Source organism: Hesperophylax consimilis, chromosome 20, assembly GCF_061612785.1.
Source record: "Hesperophylax consimilis isolate HC1 chromosome 20, BYU_Hcon_1.0, whole genome shotgun sequence".
NCBI lineage: Eukaryota > Metazoa > Arthropoda > Insecta > Trichoptera > Limnephilidae > Hesperophylax > Hesperophylax consimilis.
The window spans coordinates 27,793,893-27,816,814 of record NC_142855.1 but is presented as its reverse complement, the minus strand read 5'-3'; the positions used below and the strand labels follow the sequence as shown (position 1 = coordinate 27,816,814).

Genomic DNA, 22,922 nt, shown 5'->3' with positions numbered 1-22,922 from the left:
TCGGCAGATATCAAGACCCTATGCAACCCTACAGGAAAAAACATTTTTCATGTTCGGAGTGCAACTATTCATTTTCTCGAAAGGTCGATCTAGAGAGGCACATGCTGACTCACAGTGGTGAAAAACTTTATTCATGTTCCGAGTGCAACTATTCATGTTCTCGAAGGGGCCATCTGACGAGACACATACTAACTCACAGTCGAGTAAAACCTTTTTCATGTTCCGAGTGCAAATACTCATGTTCTCAAAAGGGCTATCTGACGATCCACATGCTGACTCACAGTGGTGAAAAACCTTTTTCATGTTCCGAGTGCAACTATTCATGTTCTCGAAAGGGCCATCTGACGATACACATGCTGACTCACAGTGGAGAAAAACCTTTTTCATGTTCCGAGTGCAAATACTCATGTTCTCAAAAGGGCTCTCTAACGAGGCACATGCTAACTCACAGTGGAGAAAAACCTTTTTCATGATCCGAGTGCTACTATTCATGTTCTCGAAAGGGCCATCTGACGATACACATGCTGACTCACAGTGGAGAAAAACCTTTTTCATGTTCCATATGCAATTACTCATGTTCTCGAAAGGTCCATCTGACGAGACACATGTTGACTCACAGTGGAGAAAAACCTTTTTCATGTTCTGAGTGCAACTATTCATGTTCTCGAAAGGGCCATCTGACGATACACATACTGAATCACAGTGGAGAAAAACCTTTTTCATGTTCCGAGTGCAAATACTCATTTTCTCAAAAGGGCAATCTGACGATACACATGCTGACTCACAGTGGAGAAAAACATTTTTCATGTTCTGAGTGCAACTATGCATTTTCTCAAAGGGGCCATCTGAATATATGTATATGTCAATATGTCTCGCGTCTCTCAGCGAACACGTACGGTGTAAACCATAGTGAGAACAATAAAACTTGTAAAAGTAAAATAAATAAACGGGCAGCGCTCAAAGTGATCAAAAATGGTGCAGTGCAAAAAATGCAAAAAATATCTCGCTAAAGACAGTGAATCAAGTAAGTGCAACGTCTGCAGTGGAACATTTCATAAATTATGTATAAATTCAAATAACACCACTGTCGGTAGGGAATTTATTTGCGAAATATGTGAAACACAACGATCGATAAACATGAACGCAGGTGATAACGCAGTCGTGAACATACGAGCCGAGGGCAGCGGGTCACAAGGTTCAAACCAAGAAAATATCCCAGAAATGAAGAATATTTTAAATGAAATAAATCAAAAAATTAGTATTATGTACAGTATGAAAAAAGATATGGAGACCCTCACACAGTCTACTGAATTTCTATCCAAAAAATACGACGAGCTAATATCGCTACACTTGGAATTGGGTAAAAAACTAAAAGAAAACGAGAACAAACTTAATGAAGTTATAAACAAAAATACATACCTAGAAAAATGTAACAAAGCACTGGAATATAGGATTCAAGAGATTGAACAAGCAGAAAAAAACTGTAATATTGAATTGTTTGGTCTGGAAATGAAAAAAATGAAAACATTGAAATACCCATTAAAAAAATTGCGGAAAAACTAAACACCAATTGCGACAACATTGAAAAAATTTGGAGACTTCCGAATAGAACAGACTCCAAACCGGCTAATGTAATAGTGAAGTTCTTACGTCAAAAATACCGAGACGAGTGGTTACAAAAAAAGAAAATCATACTGACAAACAATGATATATACGAAAATGGAAATAATGGCCGAATTTACATCAACGAAAATCTCACTAAAGAAAAAAAGACCTCCTGTACATCACAAAACAAAAAATGAAAACAAAATTTAAATATATATGGGTTCAAAATGCAAAAATATTAGTAAGAAGTGAAGGTGAAGGCAAAATCATCCACATCAAAAATGAGAGTGATATAAACAGATATATTTAACAATAAAATAAAAACACCTTATGACCCGGAACACTTATTTTATCAGTTATAAATTCACGTCATGGAAGATTCAACACTATTTCAAACTCTTAAATTTATAAAATGCTATAATTTGGATAGCTGGATAAATGATACAAAGATCAAAATGAGATTTGTGGCTATTCACCTAAATATAAGATCACTAAAAAAGAATTTTAATTCATTTATTGCACAAATTAATGACGTTCTGCAATTTATTGACGTAATCTTTCTAACGGAAATAAATACTAAAAAAGAAACAATATCTATGTTCAATATTCCAAACTTCATCGCGATTGCAAATACTCGAGAAAAAAGAAGAGGAGGAGGACTTATCATGTACTTAAAAAACCATCATACTTTTAAAGAAACAAACAATTCTTTTAAAAGCTGCGAGACAATCTGCGGGGAAATAACCACTGTTTGTCAAGATATCATAAACATCCTTGCAATATATCGTCCGCCGAGCAGCAACAAGAATATATATCTGAAGGAACTAAAGCAAATATTACAAATGACCTCATCTGATTCAAATTACTTGTACTGTGGTGATATTAACCTGAACTTATTGGATACCAAAAATAGTGTAATTACAGAATATCAAAATCTACTCAGTGAAAATGGTTTAGAAAGTGTAATATTAGATGTGACCCGGGATGAAATATTAAACGGTAAAAATGTTTATTCATGTATCGACCATATTGCAATACGTAACCGTTGTAACACTGTATTTTCATGTATTGTAACTAACAAAATATCCGACCATTATATAACAGGAGTAGCAATCGGGAAAGAGGTACTTACAAAGGATTTAAATAAAAAAAGGGAAATCATTGATAGTAAAATGGTATATTCTAAATTAAAACTAGTAAATTGGGGAAAACTATTACAAACTGAATGTCCCTCAGAACTGTACTATAGTTTGAAAAATATATTTGATAATATTTATTCGTCCTCGAAGAAAGAAATATCATTTGTAAATAATCTTAGGCACAGCAATCCGTGGGTTACTGAAGAAATCAAGAACATGATTAAAAAAGAGATTATCTTTACCGAAAATGTAAGAATAGCCCAAATAACCCGGTATTTCGTTTAGAATATACTAGACATAGAAACAAAACAAACAAACATATTAATATTACTAAAAACGCATTCCACAAAAATGTAATAAATAGCTTAAACGGAAACCCGAGGAAACTCTGGGACGAAATAAACAAACTAATAGGAAAACCTAAACAAAATTTAGATAAAATAATCCTTCAACATATGGGAAATCAAGGAGACACAAAATTTTTATGCGATAAATTTGCTACAACATTCGTAAATGAAATAAAAGACATTAGACACAATTGTACTACAAAATTCTTAGATCGTAACATGTATACAACTCCTGCTATTATGTCAATGAGATTTAGACCTGTAACAGAAAAAGATTTAAAAAATAATAATTAATGATATGGATGTTAAAAAGTCAGAAGGCAACGACCAAATAAGAATTAAAGACCTGAAGTTAATTGCTGATAATATAATTCCAGTCCTTACTAAATTAATTAACCTTTGTGTAAATAAAAGCATCATGCCTGACGAACTTAAAACATCCATCATCAGACCTATTTATAAATCAGGAAATCACAAAGATTTCACAAACTATCGACCAATTGCGATTCTCTCGTGTATTGATAAAATTATTGAAAGAGCTATTTTTAACCAAATACAATTTTTTATAGAAAAAAACAGAATCATAAATCCCATACAGTACGGATTTCAAAAAGAAAAAAGTACTACACAATTACTTTCTAATTTCACTGACCACATAAATTGTCATTTAAATGAAAAATATTACGTTGGTATAATTTTTATAGACTTTAAAAAGGCCTTTGACACATTGGACCATCAAACATTACTAAAGGCAATGGAAGAATGTGGTATTAGAGGTCCTTTAAATAAAATGTTTAAAAATTATCTGTTAAATAGAAAAATTAAAGTTTAAATTGACTGAATTTTCAGTGATGAAATGTTAACAGACACTGGAGTAGCAACAGGGTCGATATCGGGACCTACGTGTTATATAATGCAAGTAAACAGTTTACCTAACGTAATAAAACGTTGTAAATGTTACATGTTTGCAGATGATACTTGCATTATATGTGCTGACAGAAATCTACAGAAAATTGAGGAATTTTTACAAACAGACCTAAATAACATAATTAAATGGTCCCACGACAATGGAATTATTATTAACGCAAAAAAAAAAACAAAATATATGCTTATACACTCTCCATATGCAAGTTGTCAGGATAAAGAACTGCATATAAAAAGTCATTCATACGATTGTTTTCACACAAAAAACCGATCTCTGCCATATAAATGCCCAAACATAGAAAAAGTTTACCAATATACATACCTTGGTCTTACAATAGATGTCAATTTTAACTGGTCAAATCACATTGAAAATGTATGTAATAGATTAAGATCCATATTAGGGAAATTTTATCAACTAAAAAACTTTGTTAATAAAAATATATTATACTGTATATATAATGCATTAGCGGAATCAATTATAGGATACGGAGTAAATAGTTACGGATTAACGTTTAAAACGTACTTAAATAAAATAGAACAATTACAAATCCGTTTCCTAAAATTGATATCAGGCAAAAAAAAAAAACAATTATGTGAAGGCGATTATAAAAAAATGTTTTCTTTGTGTAATGTGCTCTCTATACATAGTAGGATAGATTACCAACTAACGCTAGATGAATTCTGGAATACAGAATTCAAAAAACCTGTAAACCATAACTACCCTACTAGGCATAGAGAAGCACAAATGTTTAATATTAAAATATCGCAAAATGTATACGGAGATAGAACAAAAAGACATAAAATTCCGGAATTGTTTAACTCATTACGCGAAGATATTAAAAATGAGACATGTCATTCAAAAATAAAAACGAAAATTAGATCGTTCTACCTCCGTCAAACATAAAAACAATTAATATTGTGGTACCTACCAAGATATCAAGTTGAAATTAAATATATTATTATAAACTAATAAATAGAAAAAGTGAGAGATTTCTTACAATTAAACTGATTGCTCAGTTTTGTAAGATCTAAGCAAGAGAAAATAATGTACAAATAAAAAAAACTGAATAAACACATATAACAAAAAGTTATGTTTTAAGAAACACAGGTTGTGACACAGTGGAGAAAACCCGTGTTCATGTTCTAAGTGCAACTATTCATGTTTATCGAAGAGATGTTTTTCAAAACACATGATGACTCATAGTGGAGAAACACCATTTTCATGTTCTGAGTGCATGTTCTCAAAAGGGTATAATAGGGAGATAAGTTATAATTCACAGAAGAGTGGGGAAAAGAGTTTTCGTGATCTAAGTGCAATAATTATTTATAGTCTCGAAAAAGTTTTCTGACGAACCACATGCTGACTTGCAATAAAAAGTTTTCGGAAAACATCTGTAATTAAATATTTCAACCACACAGTTATTCACAAAATTCTCAATGAGATTTACGGTTATGGTAAACATGAAAAAAGTAACAAAGACAATAAAGTTAATCTAAATTTTGAAGAAAAAATAATAATACGGCCAACGAGAAAGAAAATATTGATGTGTTGAAGAACAATGGTACCGGACAATTGCCCACCAAAATCCAGTCCAAGCTATCCTGAAACGATCAAACCTTACTACATCGCAAGCAACGAACGATGCATTCGAACATCATCTCATATACTCTTTCATAATTACATCTTTTATCATAATCCTTTTACCGTACATACGCCTCAGGGATCTCATTTCCAATTCAAGTTTTATTTCGTCCTACTCTCAGTAATATACCTCACTCTTTGTCATTTATTTCAATTAACTGATTTGATTTCAATTAATTCACTGACTACGCGATTAAAACAGCAACGACATGTTTCTATTTCAATTCTTAGTTTAAAACGATATTTCACCATAATTTAGAAATTGGCATGTATTAAAAAATGTTATGTATAAAACATTCGAAATACCGAAATATTATTATGACCACCCTGTATAGAGCTGTAACAAACGATAAGTTGATACAATTTGCTGATAAAAGAATGAAATATTATTAATTTGTTGCATTTTCCATAAAAAAATTGTATCGTTCTCTACAGTGTACATCTTTAGGCACTGTGTCTGTTTAAATCACCCGGAAAGACACTAAAATAACTATGTAAAAAGCAAAATCACAAGTGAAGATATTTACTTTTGTTGCGCTAACGAACGAATGTATGGTATAAAAGCAATCACGTAATCATTCCGCTGTGCTGCCATTGGCTGTTTGGTCTGTTAGAGTAATTCGCCCGTAACGGAGAGTTAGCATTTCATACATAGGCTAAGATATGGCTTGGATGTTGGAATTGTTGGATACATTTATATGAAATGTAACTTAGCGGCCGGTTTAAAAATGAGGGTCATTTTGGCCAACGTGCGGATGTTGGATAAGCACGCTCGACATGTTGTTTAATTTTGGTGGATTTAAGACAAACTGCGTTTCAAAAACACATTAAAAATAAATATTGATTTTATTCACTTGTATCGCATAAATAAATGCTTTCTGAGTACAACTGTATACTTAACTCAATTTCGCCAAAAATGGTCTGTTGGATAAAAACGAACTAGAGCGACGTTTTCACTATCATTTAGAGAATTTCTTCCGGAAAATGTATGTACATAAAACATGCATATTATATTGCGCCCCTGAGGTGATAGCTCACAAAAGCGGCGCTACAAAAATTGTCCAATATTATTATTATTTGTAGAAAGTAGAGAAAACTCGATGTTTTTTAATCAAGTCGTAAAAATCTATATTTTCAGGCGCTACATTGCTAACTCTGGCTAAACCTTGTGAGATACATCAAAATAATGTACAACGGAATTGTATATCTTAAAAAGGTCTGGAAGTCCGTGATGGCATGTGTCTTTCTCCAAAAGTTAACCCCCAGAACGCCGGGTACAAGTCAGAGAGTAAAAATTAAAGTAAAAACAATCAGATCCATGTACAAGTAGGAATCAGGATTAGTAATGAAATCTCCCTTTGCCAGATCTGATATCTCAATATGATCGTGTAGGTGGAACCAATGAATGAGAAAACGTTATTTTCTAAATGTTTCCAAAGTTAGGTAAAGTCCGCTAGTAGCCATAAAGTAGAAAACGTTTTTTTAAGTAAATTATGGTTTTCTTTATTCAAAATTAAATAAGTGATGACGTTTAAGTTTTTTAAGTCCAATATTTTTCCCAAAATTGACAGTTGTGCGGAGGATAGTTTCTATCTAAATTATTTAAATCGCAATATTTGAAAGCAAAATTAACTAAGTATAATATTTTGTTGTGAATTCAAAAAATATCATTTGTAATAAGACAAAGACAAATACAAAATTAAACTAAATATTAAAATAACAAGTGATTTTTAGCAAAAAATTTAAATGAAAAAAGAAAATCGGTTATCAATAGAAAAAATCAGAAACTTGTAGTGACATTTGAAAATTATCCATTCATTAATTAAAATCAGAAATTAAATTTAAAATTGGTAAACTTTAACAAAATGTGGCCGAGGAGTATTTTGATTTTGGTATGTTTATTGGCATTTCTGGTATCGGTGAGAACATACGATGTGCCAGAAATTGTCAGGTCCTTGGAGCTGGAAGGAGTTCCCTTCGAGAACCTTCCGACACCCGAAGAACAGATGTTTCGCTTGTCAGAGGATGAATTTCAAGACTATTTCGAGTTTTGGATGCACCTCAAAAGGCAGAGCACGACGGGTTTGCCACACGTTCGAGGTTGGTAGCAATAACGTGATTGATAAGTTGGTTTTTCAGGAGGTCCTGAAGAAAATAATTTCCCTCAGGGGCTACGTCATCTTTGAGGGTGGTCTGTGGGGGGTCTTTTAATGAAAGGAAAAAGGTGTGGGTAAGAATCTAGGGATCAGTGCGTCCAAGAGTGATGAACATTTAAATCAATCCCCCCCGCTGCGGTGTAAGACAAGGGTCTCCGTGAACCAGCCTCTCCCGATCCCAGGCGCATCCGCCGCCAAGACCTAAACACACCTCGTCAAATCACTAAACGCAACGAACCACTTGGTGTGGACCTACGGCAAAGGTTTAGAGTGATTTGTTTTTGGGGTATTGTGCCGTGTTGCGCTACTTCCTTATTTAGTAATCTTGTAATTTGATTAAACATCTGCCCTTATGATGAACACTGCAATTCTGTCCGAAACGTTGGCTAAAGAAGGAGGTAGCGCAACACGCCATAATAACCGGGCCCTTTACACCTTATGATAACTAGATGGAGCCCCCGTGGCTGAGCTGATCACTTGACATTATATGTTTTTCCTTCTCAGAAGCTCCACTCCTTCTTTCTTTGAAAGACCCTCCAGACAAAGTTATTCTTACCGCATGAGGAAACCCTATCAAGTGCCCCCCACTGTTGAATTTGGCAGTTACCTCTGGTCTGGAGCACCAAAATACCTATAAAAACCCTAGACTGCTGAAACGGGTGGTCCGTAGATTCGGTCATAGATTCCCCTATCTTAAAAAATGGATCGCAACCTTTAGAGCAAAGGCGTTAAGTAGGTATGCTGTCCTCGTTCTACCGGAATTACAATTGAAAATGCTCTGAGGATCTAGCGCTGATGATCTCTTCATCACCCGCGGCCAACACATTGCCATTTGTTACATGAGAACGGGTCACTTCTACGACTCGGTCTTGAGTTCAACAACTTGGCTGTGGAACGATTTGCCTGCTTCTGTGTTTCCTCCCTTCTACAACATGGATCTTTTCAAGACCCACGTTCGCTCCTTCCTCTCCTCCAAAAAACCCTCCACATAGCATTGATGACATAGGCCCTAAGGAATAAATTTCTCTCAGTGTGTTCCTACTTAATTTTTTGTGCCTCTCCAACACCATAATTTGTTGACGGTTCCAGCCCGATGCTCCGTACCACTTCATAGCTTCAATCCGTCCCGGCCGCAACCTGTTTACGTCTCCAACGGTTCTCTGCTAACTACCAACGGCAACGGGTATCTGGTGTTCCCGTACGGTGGTGCAGTCACCGTTGCTTGTCCAGGAAGCTACCTAGTGCACCCCAGTGCCACCGTGCTGAAGACGGAGGCGGTGAGACACTCAATCCAACCTCACCAAAATTAATATTACATAATATAACATAAACTAAACTATCCTGGCTTCACTTAACCTTAAGATTACCATGTCTCTAGCGCTTTCCTGATGCACCCATTGCTAAAGACGGAAGCAGTAAGTGTCTTGGTGGGCAGTGAAAGATACATCCCAACCTAACTTAACATGATATCACATAACCTTACAACCTAACCCAAACGAAACTATCCTAGTATCACTTAACATAAAGAATACCATGTCTCCAACGATTTCCTGATGTTCCCGAGATCCATTGCTAAAGATGGAAGCAGTAAGTGACTTGGAGGCGTTGGAAGACACATCCCAAACATTACATAACACCACCTAACCTTACCTAAAAATAATGCACCGTGCAGAAGACGAATTTCAGCGAAAATAAATCCAATCTAACCTAATTTAACCTAACCAAAATATGTTCAAAAGTTTGCAGATTAAGAATTTTAATTTTGTCGCCGAAAACCTTTATTTTATTCAAATTTATTTAAACATGTTGATTTCATTTTATTCCGACATTCTGAAATTTTGCACACTTGACTTTCAAAACAAGAGGAAAGTCACTGTCTACATTAGATTTCTAAAAAAATTTAATAAAGCCCAGGAATTCAAATAGTTGACAGATGTATGTTATTATTATTTGTATTAATAAGTATTGCCTGTACAAAGTGTCTAAATATTTAGTGAGTGTTCCGTGCTGACCCCAACATGTAATTAGTAGCACTTGTTCAGGTCTTCCTTTGCACTGGAGGGACGTTGTTCTCCAGTCCCAGCTGGCTTCCCTCACCAGCCGATTTCAACTCCTTGTCCTGCTTCGCCGACCCGTCTGCCTTGGAGATTCAAGCCGGCGCATGTGACGGCGGGGACTTTGCCGTCAGCGTCGGGCTAAACGTATCCGGCTCACTCCACGAGCTGTACTCGAGCTGCTTCCAGCGCCGAGAAGCCCAGCCGTCGTACGTGACGTACAGGCAGGAGCCCGAGAACTCGGACTTCATGATAAAGGTGCCGCGGCCATTCTTCATCCAAGGTGAGGTGGGAAGGGCAAGGTCAAAGAGGGAAGGGAAGAATTTGTTTTAAAATTTTCTACAATAATACTAGGAAATCAGAATAAAACAAATCACACTTAGAAAGATATATTTTTTCTTTCAGACCAGAAGTTCTTCACAGACCTCGACATGAACCGCCTCTTTTCGCGCGGCTCTCAGCTAGCCGCCTTCGACTACACGCTCGGCTCTGGCATGGGTAACCAGTACATCAGCAATTCCAACTTTATCAACCGTGGCCACCTGGCGGCTAAGACGGACTTCTCCCTGGCCGCCGGGCAGAGAGCCACTTTCTCCTTCCTCAACGTGGCACCGCAGTGGGAGAACTTCAACGGGGGTAATTGGAATACTCTAGAGCAGGTAATTTCTCTTTCATTGTAGCCCCTTGGTGAACTTCAATGCGGGCAATTAGAACACCCTAGAGTATGTGACTTCTCTTTCAATGTATTCCCTTTGTGAACTTCAACAGGGGTAATTGGAACCTTAACGGGGTCAATTGGAACACTCTAGAGCAGATGATTTCTCTTTCAATGTGCCTAGTCCCTTGGTGAACTTCGACAGGGGAAATTGAACATTCTATAGTAGGTGACTTTTCTTTCAATGTAGAACCTTGTGACATGATAAACGAATACGAAAGGTTTGGGTTTTTTCCTTCATTTATCTTTACTTTTCTTTAATGTTCTATTCATAGAATAAAGAAAAAAGAAGTCTTGCCTTCCATTCAAATTAAAAATTGTAACATTTGTCGCCATTGACTTTTGGTTCTAAACCATTTAAGTCTCTCTTACGGGTCATTTAGCCTGACCTTAAATATCATCATCCCATTTGAATTTCGTAATCATGGTTAAGCACAGTTTTGCCTATTTATTACAATGACTTCACTTTCATCTTTTCCAGGACCTGAAGAGGAGGATCGCTCAAAAAGGCGCCAGGACGAAGATCTATACCGGTACCCTGAGGATACTGAAGTTGCGGGACCACAGAGGTAATCTGCAGAATATGTACCTCAGTCCGGAAGATATGAAGGTGCCCATTCCTCTCTGGTTCTATAAGGTAACATCAAACTTTACAGAAAGTCATTTCTTTTCCATATAAACACTACCTTGGTATACAGAAAACAGGGACGCTAAATATGCACTTTTTATTATTAAAATACTTTGCATTAATGATAATTTATATGACACCGTTTTCAAGGGCACTGATTAAATATATATATATTTTTTTAATTATATATAACTGGGTACAGTAATATAATATGAGTACATAAAAAAATATATTTTCATTACAAAATATATTTATGTTCGCAATCTCGCCAATGAAGAAACTGGTTCTTGTGCTTGGTGAGAGAGTTACACTAATTATAAGAAAAATAGAATATCATTATGCTATAAGTAAGTATATATATGATAGGAACAATATATAAAGAGACAAAATCTAAATACAGTGGAGATGAGTATAGACTGATAATAAATATCAATGAAGGGAAAAACAGGCAATTATTTAGTTAATTATTTCTGAAAGAGTAACTTTAGTTTTAGTTTAAGTATGTTAATATCCTTTAATTTTTTTTATTTTAATCTGAAGGTTGTTGAAATACTTTATTCCTAAATATTTATAGTTATTTTGCATTTGTTTGGTATTACATTTTGGAATTTTGATATTGTATTGATATCTTTTAGATAAGTGGGTGTCAAATTTTTTGATTATATTATTATCTTTATAAATCTGGATAATTATTGCATTTTTCTCTCTTATTCTCTCTCTTATTTCTGTATATCCTAACATTGAAATCTAAAGAAATATGGCTACCATAATACGGGCATGTGCCTAGTATGGTGGTTGTAGAAACAAAAAACCGTAATCATTTAAATTTTTATGAATAAAGAAACAAATTTTATTTTTTTATTTAATAATTAATACTAGAACTACTGACTTAAAACTACTGACTTACATCTAAGACTTATATCAAATGACTTATGACTAAGATAATAATGAGAAGTAAATATTTCAGTTTCTGGAAATGGAAAATAATGCATTTTATTAGTTACTAACTGACGTGAACCCGGCGTTGCTCGAATTTTATCTACTATCTGTAAATATAATATCCATAACCTGTAGGAAGAAATTTTCTATTTTAGAACAGAGGTTCCCAAAGTGGTCTATATGGACCCCCAGGGGTCGATATCGGCTTGCTGGGGGTCTATGTCAGCGGGAATAAAACTTGGGGGTCCACAAGATTCAAATGGGGATACATACGAGCGGACCCCCATTTACCTCAAGTCAACATTTAGTAGTTCCGTAAATGACACAATAGACCTAACACAAATATAATAGACTGAGAAATTACTTATTTGATATTTGTATTTTTATATTTCGTAAGGTTTTCAATTGAGGTTTATAAATATAGTCTACGTTCCTTTTCTCATCAGAATTAATATATTCAAGCAAAACATTGCACATTGGAAGCCACGAATTTTCCTAGTTCCCCAACTTGTTTTTGAAAAACGTCCAGGACGTTTAACATTTAAATGCACTTCACACAGAATTCAAAACTAAGTTTGAAGACATTTTGACTAAATGACTGGAAATCGAACGTTAAAGAATAGGATATCATGTGACAAGAAAAACTGACCGTAATAATCACCGACAAGAAGAATTTAAGGGGCAGTTCTGTATGGCCAGTTACAGAAAGAAATTACCGTTTCCTATCCTGCTTCATTTTCATTTGGTGTAATACCTCACAAGGGCACCCTTGTCTGCACAGTGTAAAGATAGACGAACTATACCGCCACCCGGTTGTTGGACAGGTAGGGGATGGGAATCTTCTTACGAAAAAGAGAAATGATTATCACATGGGACGTTAATAGTTTTTGGAAAATTCAATATTCGGCAGACAGGGGGGGTCTACGGAAAAAAATATATTTGGCAAGTGGTCTACGGGGAAAAAATGTTTGAGAACCTCTGGTTTAGAAGAACTAAGCGGAAGAACAGACAAATGCGGGTAGTGACTTTGTTTTATACTATTTAAAGATACCAATTTATTTTCACGATTACGAATTTACTAAAAGCTTATCAGGAAACCGGCCTGTAATCCTGTTTTCAGTTCATTATGATTCGGGATGCTCCAGAATGGACCTTCTTCGCGGATGGGGGATAGAGGGCTACCACACCATATAACTCCCTTGATCGTACGGGGACTCGTTTCTGCGTTTAGCGGCACGCACATGTTGCCGAAGTTTTTTAAAATGCTACCAATATTCATATTTCTTTTCAGTTGGTGTACGACCGTGCCAACAACAAGTCGGTCGTATTCCTCGGCCTGAACAATCCTTACGTCACGGCAGAGCAGGCCGAGCAGGAGCTGGAGCCGTGTCGCGATGTCTGCGCAGGCAATTCCGCCTTTCGCTGGCTGACCTGGCAGCCGCGCGACATGAGGCGCGGTTACTCCATCTGCTGCGAAGTCGGCATCTTCCGGAGGGCCGTGCGGCATTTCCCAGACTTTGCGGCAGGTGAACTATTCACGTGATGGATTGTTGATTTTAATAAACAATAATGAAGTATTCCTAGATTTTGAAAAATGCCCGTATCGAAAATCCTATCATGCATCAAAACATTATTCTAAAAAGAAGCAAAATTGACCTTGGTATTATTTTTGAAAGTAAATTAACTTATGCTCCGAAAATAAATGATATAAATAACAGTGCAAAGATATGTTTGGTGTTTATTTTGAGGACAGTGAATAATAATTTAAATGAATTAATTCATTAAAATTATTATTCACTGGGTTGGTGAGAAGCAATCTAGAGTATAATTCGACAATCTGGGTTCCACTGAATAAGTTTCAACAACTAAATATAAAGAGAGGGCTGACGTGTACCCGGCGTTGCTGGGGGTTATTCTAAGGAGATAGACATTTGCCATCCTGGACTTTTTTGTAGGCCTTTTAAAGAAATACAATTCCGAAGCAGATTATTTTGATCTATCTCATAAGGTTTAAAAAGCGTTAGTAATTTAAGCGCCAGAAAATATTTTTTTACGACTTGACCACAAAATTTCGACTTTTCTTTACTTTATTTAAATATATTACTAATTCTTTATACACAAAAACCTTTCGGAAGAAATTTTCTAAATGAAAATGCAAATCCAATTCAAATCCGTTGCGTATTTTAAAAGAAAGCGCATAAACAGACAGACGCGAATAGTGACTGTTTTATACTATTTAGAGATAAATTAGACCGACCGACTTATCATCAAGGCGCACAATGACTAATTTTTTTATTTATTTTTATTCAGGATGTTAGGAGGTTAATGCAATCCCACACGTCCCATATACATATATTTTTATTATTATTTTTTTTAAAACATGACATATTACATATTACAGTGATCTTTGGCTGTCCAACTAGGAGATTACCTGTTTTAGGACAGTCAGAAATAGGCATATTTAAGCGATTCATGTTTAGTCTAGTCCTAGTGTATTGACTTTTACTTAGTTATTGCACTTTATAATATAATATATATACATATTTTTTGTACAGTAGGTATGTGAAATTGTAGTAGTGATTAATAATGTGCCCCAAGTATTTCACGTTCGAACATGTATTTATTTTTGCCTCGTTAAAGTATACGGGGTGCATCTTACTTGTATCTTGACTTTTTCCGTGGTGGGACGCAATCAATTCCGTCTTCTTCGGGTTGTACATCATATTATGCTGTTTTCCATATTCTTCACAAATGCTTAGGAGTAATCTTAATCCCTTGATCGACGAAGCTAGGAGGATCATGTCGTCCGCGTAGCTTATATGATTCATACATAATATACTGTTATCACGACAGCCCGCTCTGATGTCCAGGCGACTTAACAACTCGTCCATGTATACATTAAATAGAATGGGGGACATACACCCTCCTTGCCTTACTCCTGACCGGAAATATATCGGCTGAGAGTATGTTCTTGCCCACCGTACAACATTTTCCTGCTGGGATTGCCATCGGGATAGTGTGTTTATAAATAAGAGAGGTATATTCCTAGCTTTCAAATTATCCCATAATGTTTTAGGACAGATCCTGTCGAAGGCTTTACTTAGGTCTAAAAAGCACCCGTATACGGTAGTTTTTCGTTTCTTGTAGAATTCTATTATTTGCTTTGCAGTATATATTGCCATATTAGTGGATAATCTACATTTAAATCCCATCTGGTTATCTTTAGACATTAGTTTATCATGTATCTCATTTAATATTACCCTTTCAAATAATCTTGCAGTTATAGTTGCTAAAGATATTGGCCGGTAATTGCTGGATTTAGTTTGTCTTTTCAAAATAGCGAATGACAGATTAGACGCCATGCATTTATCGAGACATATTACTTATTGTGTACCCACGCGTAATACAAGACAGACTGCTCTCTATAATATTCCAAAGTCTGCTAATAATTATTTGGAAAATTCACCATTTCAGAGGCTACACAGACCACGTAATAATTATATAGTTCAATCGATGTTAACCGCCACCACTCAGTGACCAAACTAAAAAACATTATATTAGAATATTTGTAATTGATCCACAAAATGTCTTTTTTCTTAATTGCACACTTTATCTCAATATAATTTTTTCTATGTTCTATTAAACACCCAATCGGGAGTAATAATTTTTTTTTTGATAACAAATTTGCTTTTTAACAAACCGTTCTTCTTTATTCCTGTACTAAAGTTATGTTCTGTATAGTACCCAATCTGGCATTATAAAGATTTGCTAAATACTAACACACTCAACTTCCTTCGTGGGGCCTTTAAGAAACCAAGGAAGAGTAGAGAGGAGAGATGAGGCCGTCTTCCCTCGTGGGGCCCTCAGGGAACCAAGGGGGAGTTGACTATTTCATCGTGGGGCCTTCGGGAAACCAACGGGGAGTAGACTCTTCCCTCACGGGGTCTTCTGGGAACGAAGGAGGAGTGGAGAGGAGAAATGAGACCTTCTTCCCTCGTAGGACCTTTAGGGATCCAAAAAGGAGAGGAGAGGAGATATGAAGCCACCTCTGCGAACTCTTCCCTTGTGGGGCCTTCACGCAACCAAAGGGGAATGGAGAGGAGAGATGAGGCTCTCTTCCCTTGTGGGGCCTCCAGGGAACCAAAAGGGATTGGAGAAGGGCAATGAGACCTGGGAAGACACATTGTGGAACCAGAAGACATAGCCACTTATCCAAAGACAACCCTGGTGAACTTTATGAAAGGGACTGTTAAAGGAATGAGGTAAAATGGGAGATAGCACAATTGGCCTATGGCCTAAGTGCTCACGGGAACTACACTGTATCTGCTCTATAAATAAATAAACAAAGTCAACAAAAAACCTTTCATATTTATTTGACCAACATCAACAATGTTATTAAATATAATTACTCTACTACTTTCGTGATACCTTAAGTACCTCTCTTGTACTCTTATTATTTCCCAAATCATAATCTGACAAGAAATAAAATATTAATAAAATATAAACCGTGGATCACTCAAGGTCTATTAAATTCAATAAGAAAAAAAGTAAGCTGTGCAAACAAACAATTAATTTCCCAAACGACAGAGAATTAGATTGTTATTACAATATATATAAAAATAAACTAACGCAACTAATTAAAATCAGTAAAGATGACTACTACAGACATAAAATAATAAGTTCTGAAAACCACCCTAAAATAATCTGGCAAACAATCAACTGTGCAATAGAAAACACTAAACAAAAACAGTCAAACGATGAAATTAAAGATGAAAATGACGTCATAATAAATGCCAAAGAAAACCCAAAAGAATGTGCTAATGTTTTCAACTCCTTTTTCGCAAAAGTGGGACAAAACCAAAACCAAAAAAAATAATATTTCAAAGGGATCGAAAACACTACCAACTATTAAAAATACACAAAAAATAAACTCACAATTCCATTTTAAAGTGATCAGCAAAACAGATATTTTAAATATAATTGAAAATATGAAAGAAGGGTCGTCTCCTGTATATAATATAAAAGCACAATTTTTTAAATCTATTAAAAACAATGTGACAAAACCATTAATTCACCTAATTAATATAAGTCTTAAAAATAGAATATTACCATCTAATTACAAGAAAACAATTATTTCACCCATATTTAAAAGTGGAAATACCCAAAATGTAACAAATTATCGACCAATTTCCCTCATTTCTAATATAAGTAAAATATTTGAAAAAATTGTAAAATCTCAACTAATGGAATTTGTTGAAAACAACGAAATACTTCACGACAACCAATACGGATTCCGAAAAGCGCGAAGCACACAAGATGCAATTGCAAATCTCACATCACGGATATACATGGGTTGTTATTTTTATAGATCTGAGAAAAGCTTTCGACAGTATATCCCACACAAAACTTATGGAAAAATTAGATAATCTGAACATCAAAAAGAATGAAGTAAATTGGATAAAAATCTACCTAGAAAATCGCCCTCAAATTATCAAAATAAACAATGTTTACAGCAATGAAGATACGTTTGATTATGGAATTCCACAAGGTACAGTACTGTGTCCAATATTATTCATCTTATTTGTAAACGGGATATTTTCTCAATCACTTCATGGTAGTATATTATCCTATGCGGACGATACAGTCATCATTGAAAGTGACAATACATTGGAATTAGTAAAACTAAAAGGATAAATACTGTTTTGACATAAACTTACTATCTCTAAAAGTTAAAAAAAACTCATGTTATACCATTTGCAATAAAATCAAATGAAATTTCACAAAATTTTGACATAATTATACATGATAATTTAAAAAAAAAAACATAATAAAAATGAATGCACAATTAACTGTTCCACATTGAAAAGTTCAAATAAAATTAAATACTTAGGAATAATAATAGAAAAAACAAAAAACTGTAAAGATCAAACCAACCAAACCGTCAACAAAATAAGAAAATTAATTTATATATTTTTGAATATTCAAAATTTCCTTCAATTAAAAAAACTTACATCAGTCTACCACGCTTTAGTTCAATCAAATCTCCAATACGCTGTAATCAGCTGCATAGAAAACAAATCTACTCCCTGTTGAAATTGTACAACGTCTAATTATAAAAATAATATTGAAAAAACCGAGAGATTATCCAACATAATTTTTGAAGAATTTAAAGCATTAAAATTTAATGATCTTGTCCAAAAAAACATAATAATTCAAATAATAAAAGAAAAACAAAATCACAGCTTTTTAACTGAAAATAGTACTCGCCAACAGAGATGTGCTTTATTTCAAATAAATCCATTTCAAATGGAAATGCAAAATGGGTATTTTCCATTTCGCATTTTAAATGCTTTTCTAAAAACCATTTTGCATTTTGCATTTTAAATGCTTTTATCGATGCATTTTCCATTTTCCATCACAACAATACTCTTTTGACAGTGTTAATATGTTTTGATCTACTTCCGTCAAAATTAAACATTTAACCTATTTAAAGTGAATGATACCTACATAAGTATCACCAAGTATTAACAAGAAACACATATTTTTTAACGTAATAGTGTTTTCCATTGAAAGTGTTCGTGTACTGTGTCAACAAATGCAAAATCAAATCGACAACTCCGAACATAGCAATAATATATATTATCGAAGAAAGCAAACACTTTGTGGCTTGACATTATACAAAATGAAACAAACACTTAGTTTTAAGCCACTTTATTTTGAGTTATATTCGTCAACCGGTTTCGATTGGACTCAATCTTCTTCAGGACAATAAAATATAATACTAAATTATAATACAGAGTAAGGTATAAGGTAAACATAAAAGAAAGAGAAAGTATGTAGTAGAGGGATAGAACATCAGAGACTGGTTGGTGGAGGGGAGGGGGAGGGGTTGGGGGAGGACCAAAGGAAGGGTGGGGGTTACGGATTAGGTTGGAGCAAGGAAACAACTCTAAAATCGGGCTGTTGGTTAGTTCTATCTGTTTATTAAAAATTTGGGAATTATTTTTCGTTGATTTAGAAATTTCCAAAGCTTCTAAGTTATTCAGGCGTATTCCTATTTTATTTTTATGAATTATTTGGACTCCCGTATTTTTATTAAATGTGTGGTTAGTATTGATTAAATGTTCGGCAAATTCTGAGAAGCCTGTGTTTGTTAAGCACCTGATATGTTCTTTAACTCTAATATTTATATTTCGCGCGGTTTTTCCTATATAGGTTGCTGGGCAATCGTTGCAATTTAGTCTATAGATGCCAGAGTGGCTTAATTGATCCTCTTTGTCTTTAGAATTAATTAAAATTTTTGCTAAGTTATTGTTAGTATAGAAGGCCGGCCTTATTTCTGAAGGAAGTTTAGATAGGCAAAGGGAAGACTATTTACTCATATACAAAATTCTACGCCATTAGGTGGCAGCATTATTATTATTGATAGTTGGAAAGGCATTATATAGGAATTTATTTGTTGTGATTCGGCGAAGTTTTTTTGAGAGGATTTTATCAATTAGACCGGAGTCATATCCGTTGTTGGTGGCTATTTGTTTAATTGTAAGTAGTTCATTAGAAAAATTATTATTAGATAAGGGGATAGTAACAAGCCGGTGAATCATGCTGTGGAAAGAGGAGTGTTTGTGTGACATAGGGTGGTTGGAGGTATTATGTATTATGGTTGGTAGTGTCGGTAAATGTAGGTTTTCTATAAATGTTGAAGCTAATTTTGTTGTTAATAATGGTTTAAGAGAGATCTAGAAAATGTAAGTTGGAGTTTACGCCTATCTCTAGTGTGAACTGGATTTTTGAGTGGAAGGAATTAAGGAGTTATAGGAAGGCGTTGAGTTGACGGTCTGAGCCCGTCCAAATACAAATTATACCGTCGACATACCGTTTCCACAAAAGAACATTTTTTAACAAAGGGGATTTAGATTCAAATATCTTGTTTTCAATATTATCCATGAATATGTCAGCTAATACCGGGCTGGTGGGCGATCCCATCGCAAGGCCATATTTTTGTTGGTACACCACATCATTGAAATTAAAATAATTTTGATTTAAACACAATTTAAAAAGGCGAGAGAGATCATTAGAGAGGTCGTTAGATAAATGGGAATTATTAAGTAAGTTAGATACTAACGTTTTACATTCAGACACAGGGATATTCGGAAATAAGTTTATAATATCAAATGAAATGAGTTTAGAGTTAGATGGGAGAACTAAGTCTTTCAAATGATTCACTAATTCTATGGGATTTTTAATTGTATATTTAGGGGAAAACACATTGGAATTATTTAACACATTAGTAACAAGAGAGGCTATTTTAAAATTTGGGGAATTACAGCAGGCAACTACTGGGCGAATTGGTGAGTCACTTTTGTGGAATTACAGCAGGCAACTACTGGGATTACAGCAGGCAACTACTGGAATTACAGCAGCCAACTACTGGGCGAATTGGTGAGTCTCTTTTGGGGAATTACAGCAGGCAACTACTGGGCGATTTGGTGAGTCACTTTTGTGGAATTACAGCAGGCAACTACTGGGATTACAGCAGGCAACTACTGGGATTACAGCAGGCAACTACTGGAATTACAGCAGGCAACTACTGGGCGAATTGGTGAGTCTCTTTTGGGGAATTACAGCAGGCAACTACTGGGCGAATTGGTGAGTCACTTTTGGGGAATTACAGCAGGCAAATACTGGAATTACAGCAGGCAACTACTGGAATTACAGCAGGCAACTACTGGAATTACAGCGGGCAACTACTGGAATTACAGCAGGCAACTACTGGAATTACAGCAGGCAACTACTGGGTGAATTGGTGAGTCACTTTTGGGGAATTACAGCAGGCAACTACTGGGTGAATTGGTGAGTCACTTTTGGGGAATTACAGCAGGCAACTACTGGGTGAATTGGTGAGTCACTTTTGGGGAATTACATCAGGCAACTACTGGGTGAATTGGTGAGTCACTTTTGGGGAATTACAGCAGGCAACTACTGGGCGAATTGGTGAGTCACTTTTGGGGAATTACAGCAGGCAACTATTGGGCGAATTGGTGAGTCTCTTTTGGGGAATTACAGCAGGCAACTACTGGGTGATTTGGTGAGTCACTTTTGGGGAATTACAGCAGGCAACTACTGGGCGAATTGGTGATTCACTTTTGGGGAATTACAGCAGGCAACTACTGGGCGAATTGGTGATTCACTTTTGGGGAATTACAGCAGGCAACTACTGGGCGGATTGGTGAGTCACTTTTGTGGATTTTTAAGAACCCATATAACCTGGGGATTTTAGGGTTTTTAGTGAGTAATTTAACTTTGTCATATGACAAATCTATGAATACTGGGTTTTTACAGTCTTTCAAACCATTCTTTACGTGTTGTTGGTATTAATTAGTGGGGTCTGAACGTAATATTTCAATAGCCTTATTGTTAAGAAAATTGCCAATTTTAGAGTTATTTTCACTTCTGGGCATATTATTTATTTATTTATTTATACTGGGTTTTACAGATGATTACACTTACGTGAGAACAATCCACTTATAAAAACTCAGTTATTGTACAATTACAAAAATCTACAATTAAATAAAGATACGAAAAATTAAATACAGATACATACAATGAAATACAGATACATACAATTAGAAAACAAAAACATCAAAAAATTAAATAAAATACACAATCATATATACAAGCTCGCTCAAGTAACACATTACATTAAACATTATTACAAGTGGTAAGAGGCATAAGAAATAGAGCGGTATGCATAGAGAGAAAATTGACACAATGAATTAGCTAATATTTTTTAATAGCGCCAGAACTTTTTTTCTGAATCCGTACAAATTATCGACGAAAATATCTATTTCAGCACACTATATCTTGTTATAAAGTCGACACATCTGGGTCAGAAGGCTAAAGTAGGCGATATTATTTATAAATGTATTCAGGTGAAAATATTATGGCGTCTTAAACAATTCGAATTGGGGACATTTATTTTAATATTGCTAAGACATAATGTTGTATCAAGTTGACCGTGAATAATTTTATGTAAACATATGAGATCAGTCAATTGCCTTCTAGTTTTAAGAGTATCAATCTTGAAGTAATCACGACGTACGTCATATGATCTAAGATGGTCATGTAATCCACAATTGAAGGATAACATTCTTAGCATTTTTTTTTAATGGATTCTGCAAAGTTTTCATATTTGCAGTAATGTGGATTCCAAATAGAGCTTCCATATTCAAGTTTACTTCTAATTAAGGCATTGTAAAGAGTTAGAAATGATTGAGGATCTTGGAAAAGTTTACATATTCTGTGAATAAATCCCATCATTTTTAATGATTTGCACTTAATGTCGTTAATGTGTACATCAAATATGAATTTATTTTAATATATATTATTACAGTGTTGCCTTTATCGGCCTTTGTTAATATTTAGTTTTCGGTATTTAGCTTGTTTCGAATGGTCCTGGCATGGAGGGTTTCTGGATTGAATGAGGGGATATTTTTGGGGATAAGGTCTTTTAGCACTTCTGCTGATATTGGAATTTTCGTGGAGTTTTATGTAACGCCGTTTCCACATCCACTGCAACATTTTCGATGGCATCACTATAGTTGCGTTCGATGTAGTTGAGGTTATATTTTAAACCTTTCGACAGGAGGGCCATCTCCTGTGGGAGAAACTGGAAACGAATACAAGGAGTTTTACCCGCAATAAAAACCAACTGCTTTTATAAAGGCGTTCTTTTCAATATGCAATTTACAAATGTCGAATATATCGTCTTTC

At 35.0% G+C, this 22,922-nt stretch overlaps 1 protein-coding gene across 1 annotated transcript; it reads left to right on the top strand.

The window, feature by feature from the left end:
* Positions 1-7,522: 7,522 nt before the first annotated feature.
* On the top strand, positions 7,523-13,692 carry LOC149414485 (salivary endonuclease-like). The gene is made up of 6 exons (XM_089644196.1): positions 7,523-7,757; positions 8,903-9,090; positions 9,856-10,150; positions 10,273-10,526; positions 11,064-11,219; positions 13,441-13,692. The coding sequence occupies exons 1-6, from the start codon at positions 7,523-7,525 to the stop codon at positions 13,690-13,692; spliced, it is 1,380 nt and encodes a 459-aa protein (XP_089500322.1).
* The last annotated feature ends 9,230 nt before the right edge of the window (positions 13,693-22,922 follow it).

What these genes read in the sequence shown, in the direction of transcription:
- LOC149414485 (XM_089644196.1), top strand. Translation starts at nt 7,523, where the DNA reads ATGTGGCCGAGGAGTATTTTGATTTTGGTATGTTTATTGGCATTTCTG. An exon ending in GCGGCCATTCTTCATCCAAG is followed by an intron (nt 10,151 to 10,272) that starts GTGAGGTGGGAA and finishes TTTTTCTTTCAG; the next exon opens with ACCAGAAGTTCTTCACAGAC. An exon ending in ATTGGAATACTCTAGAGCAG is followed by an intron (nt 10,527 to 11,063) that starts GTAATTTCTCTT and finishes CATCTTTTCCAG; the next exon opens with GACCTGAAGAGGAGGATCGC.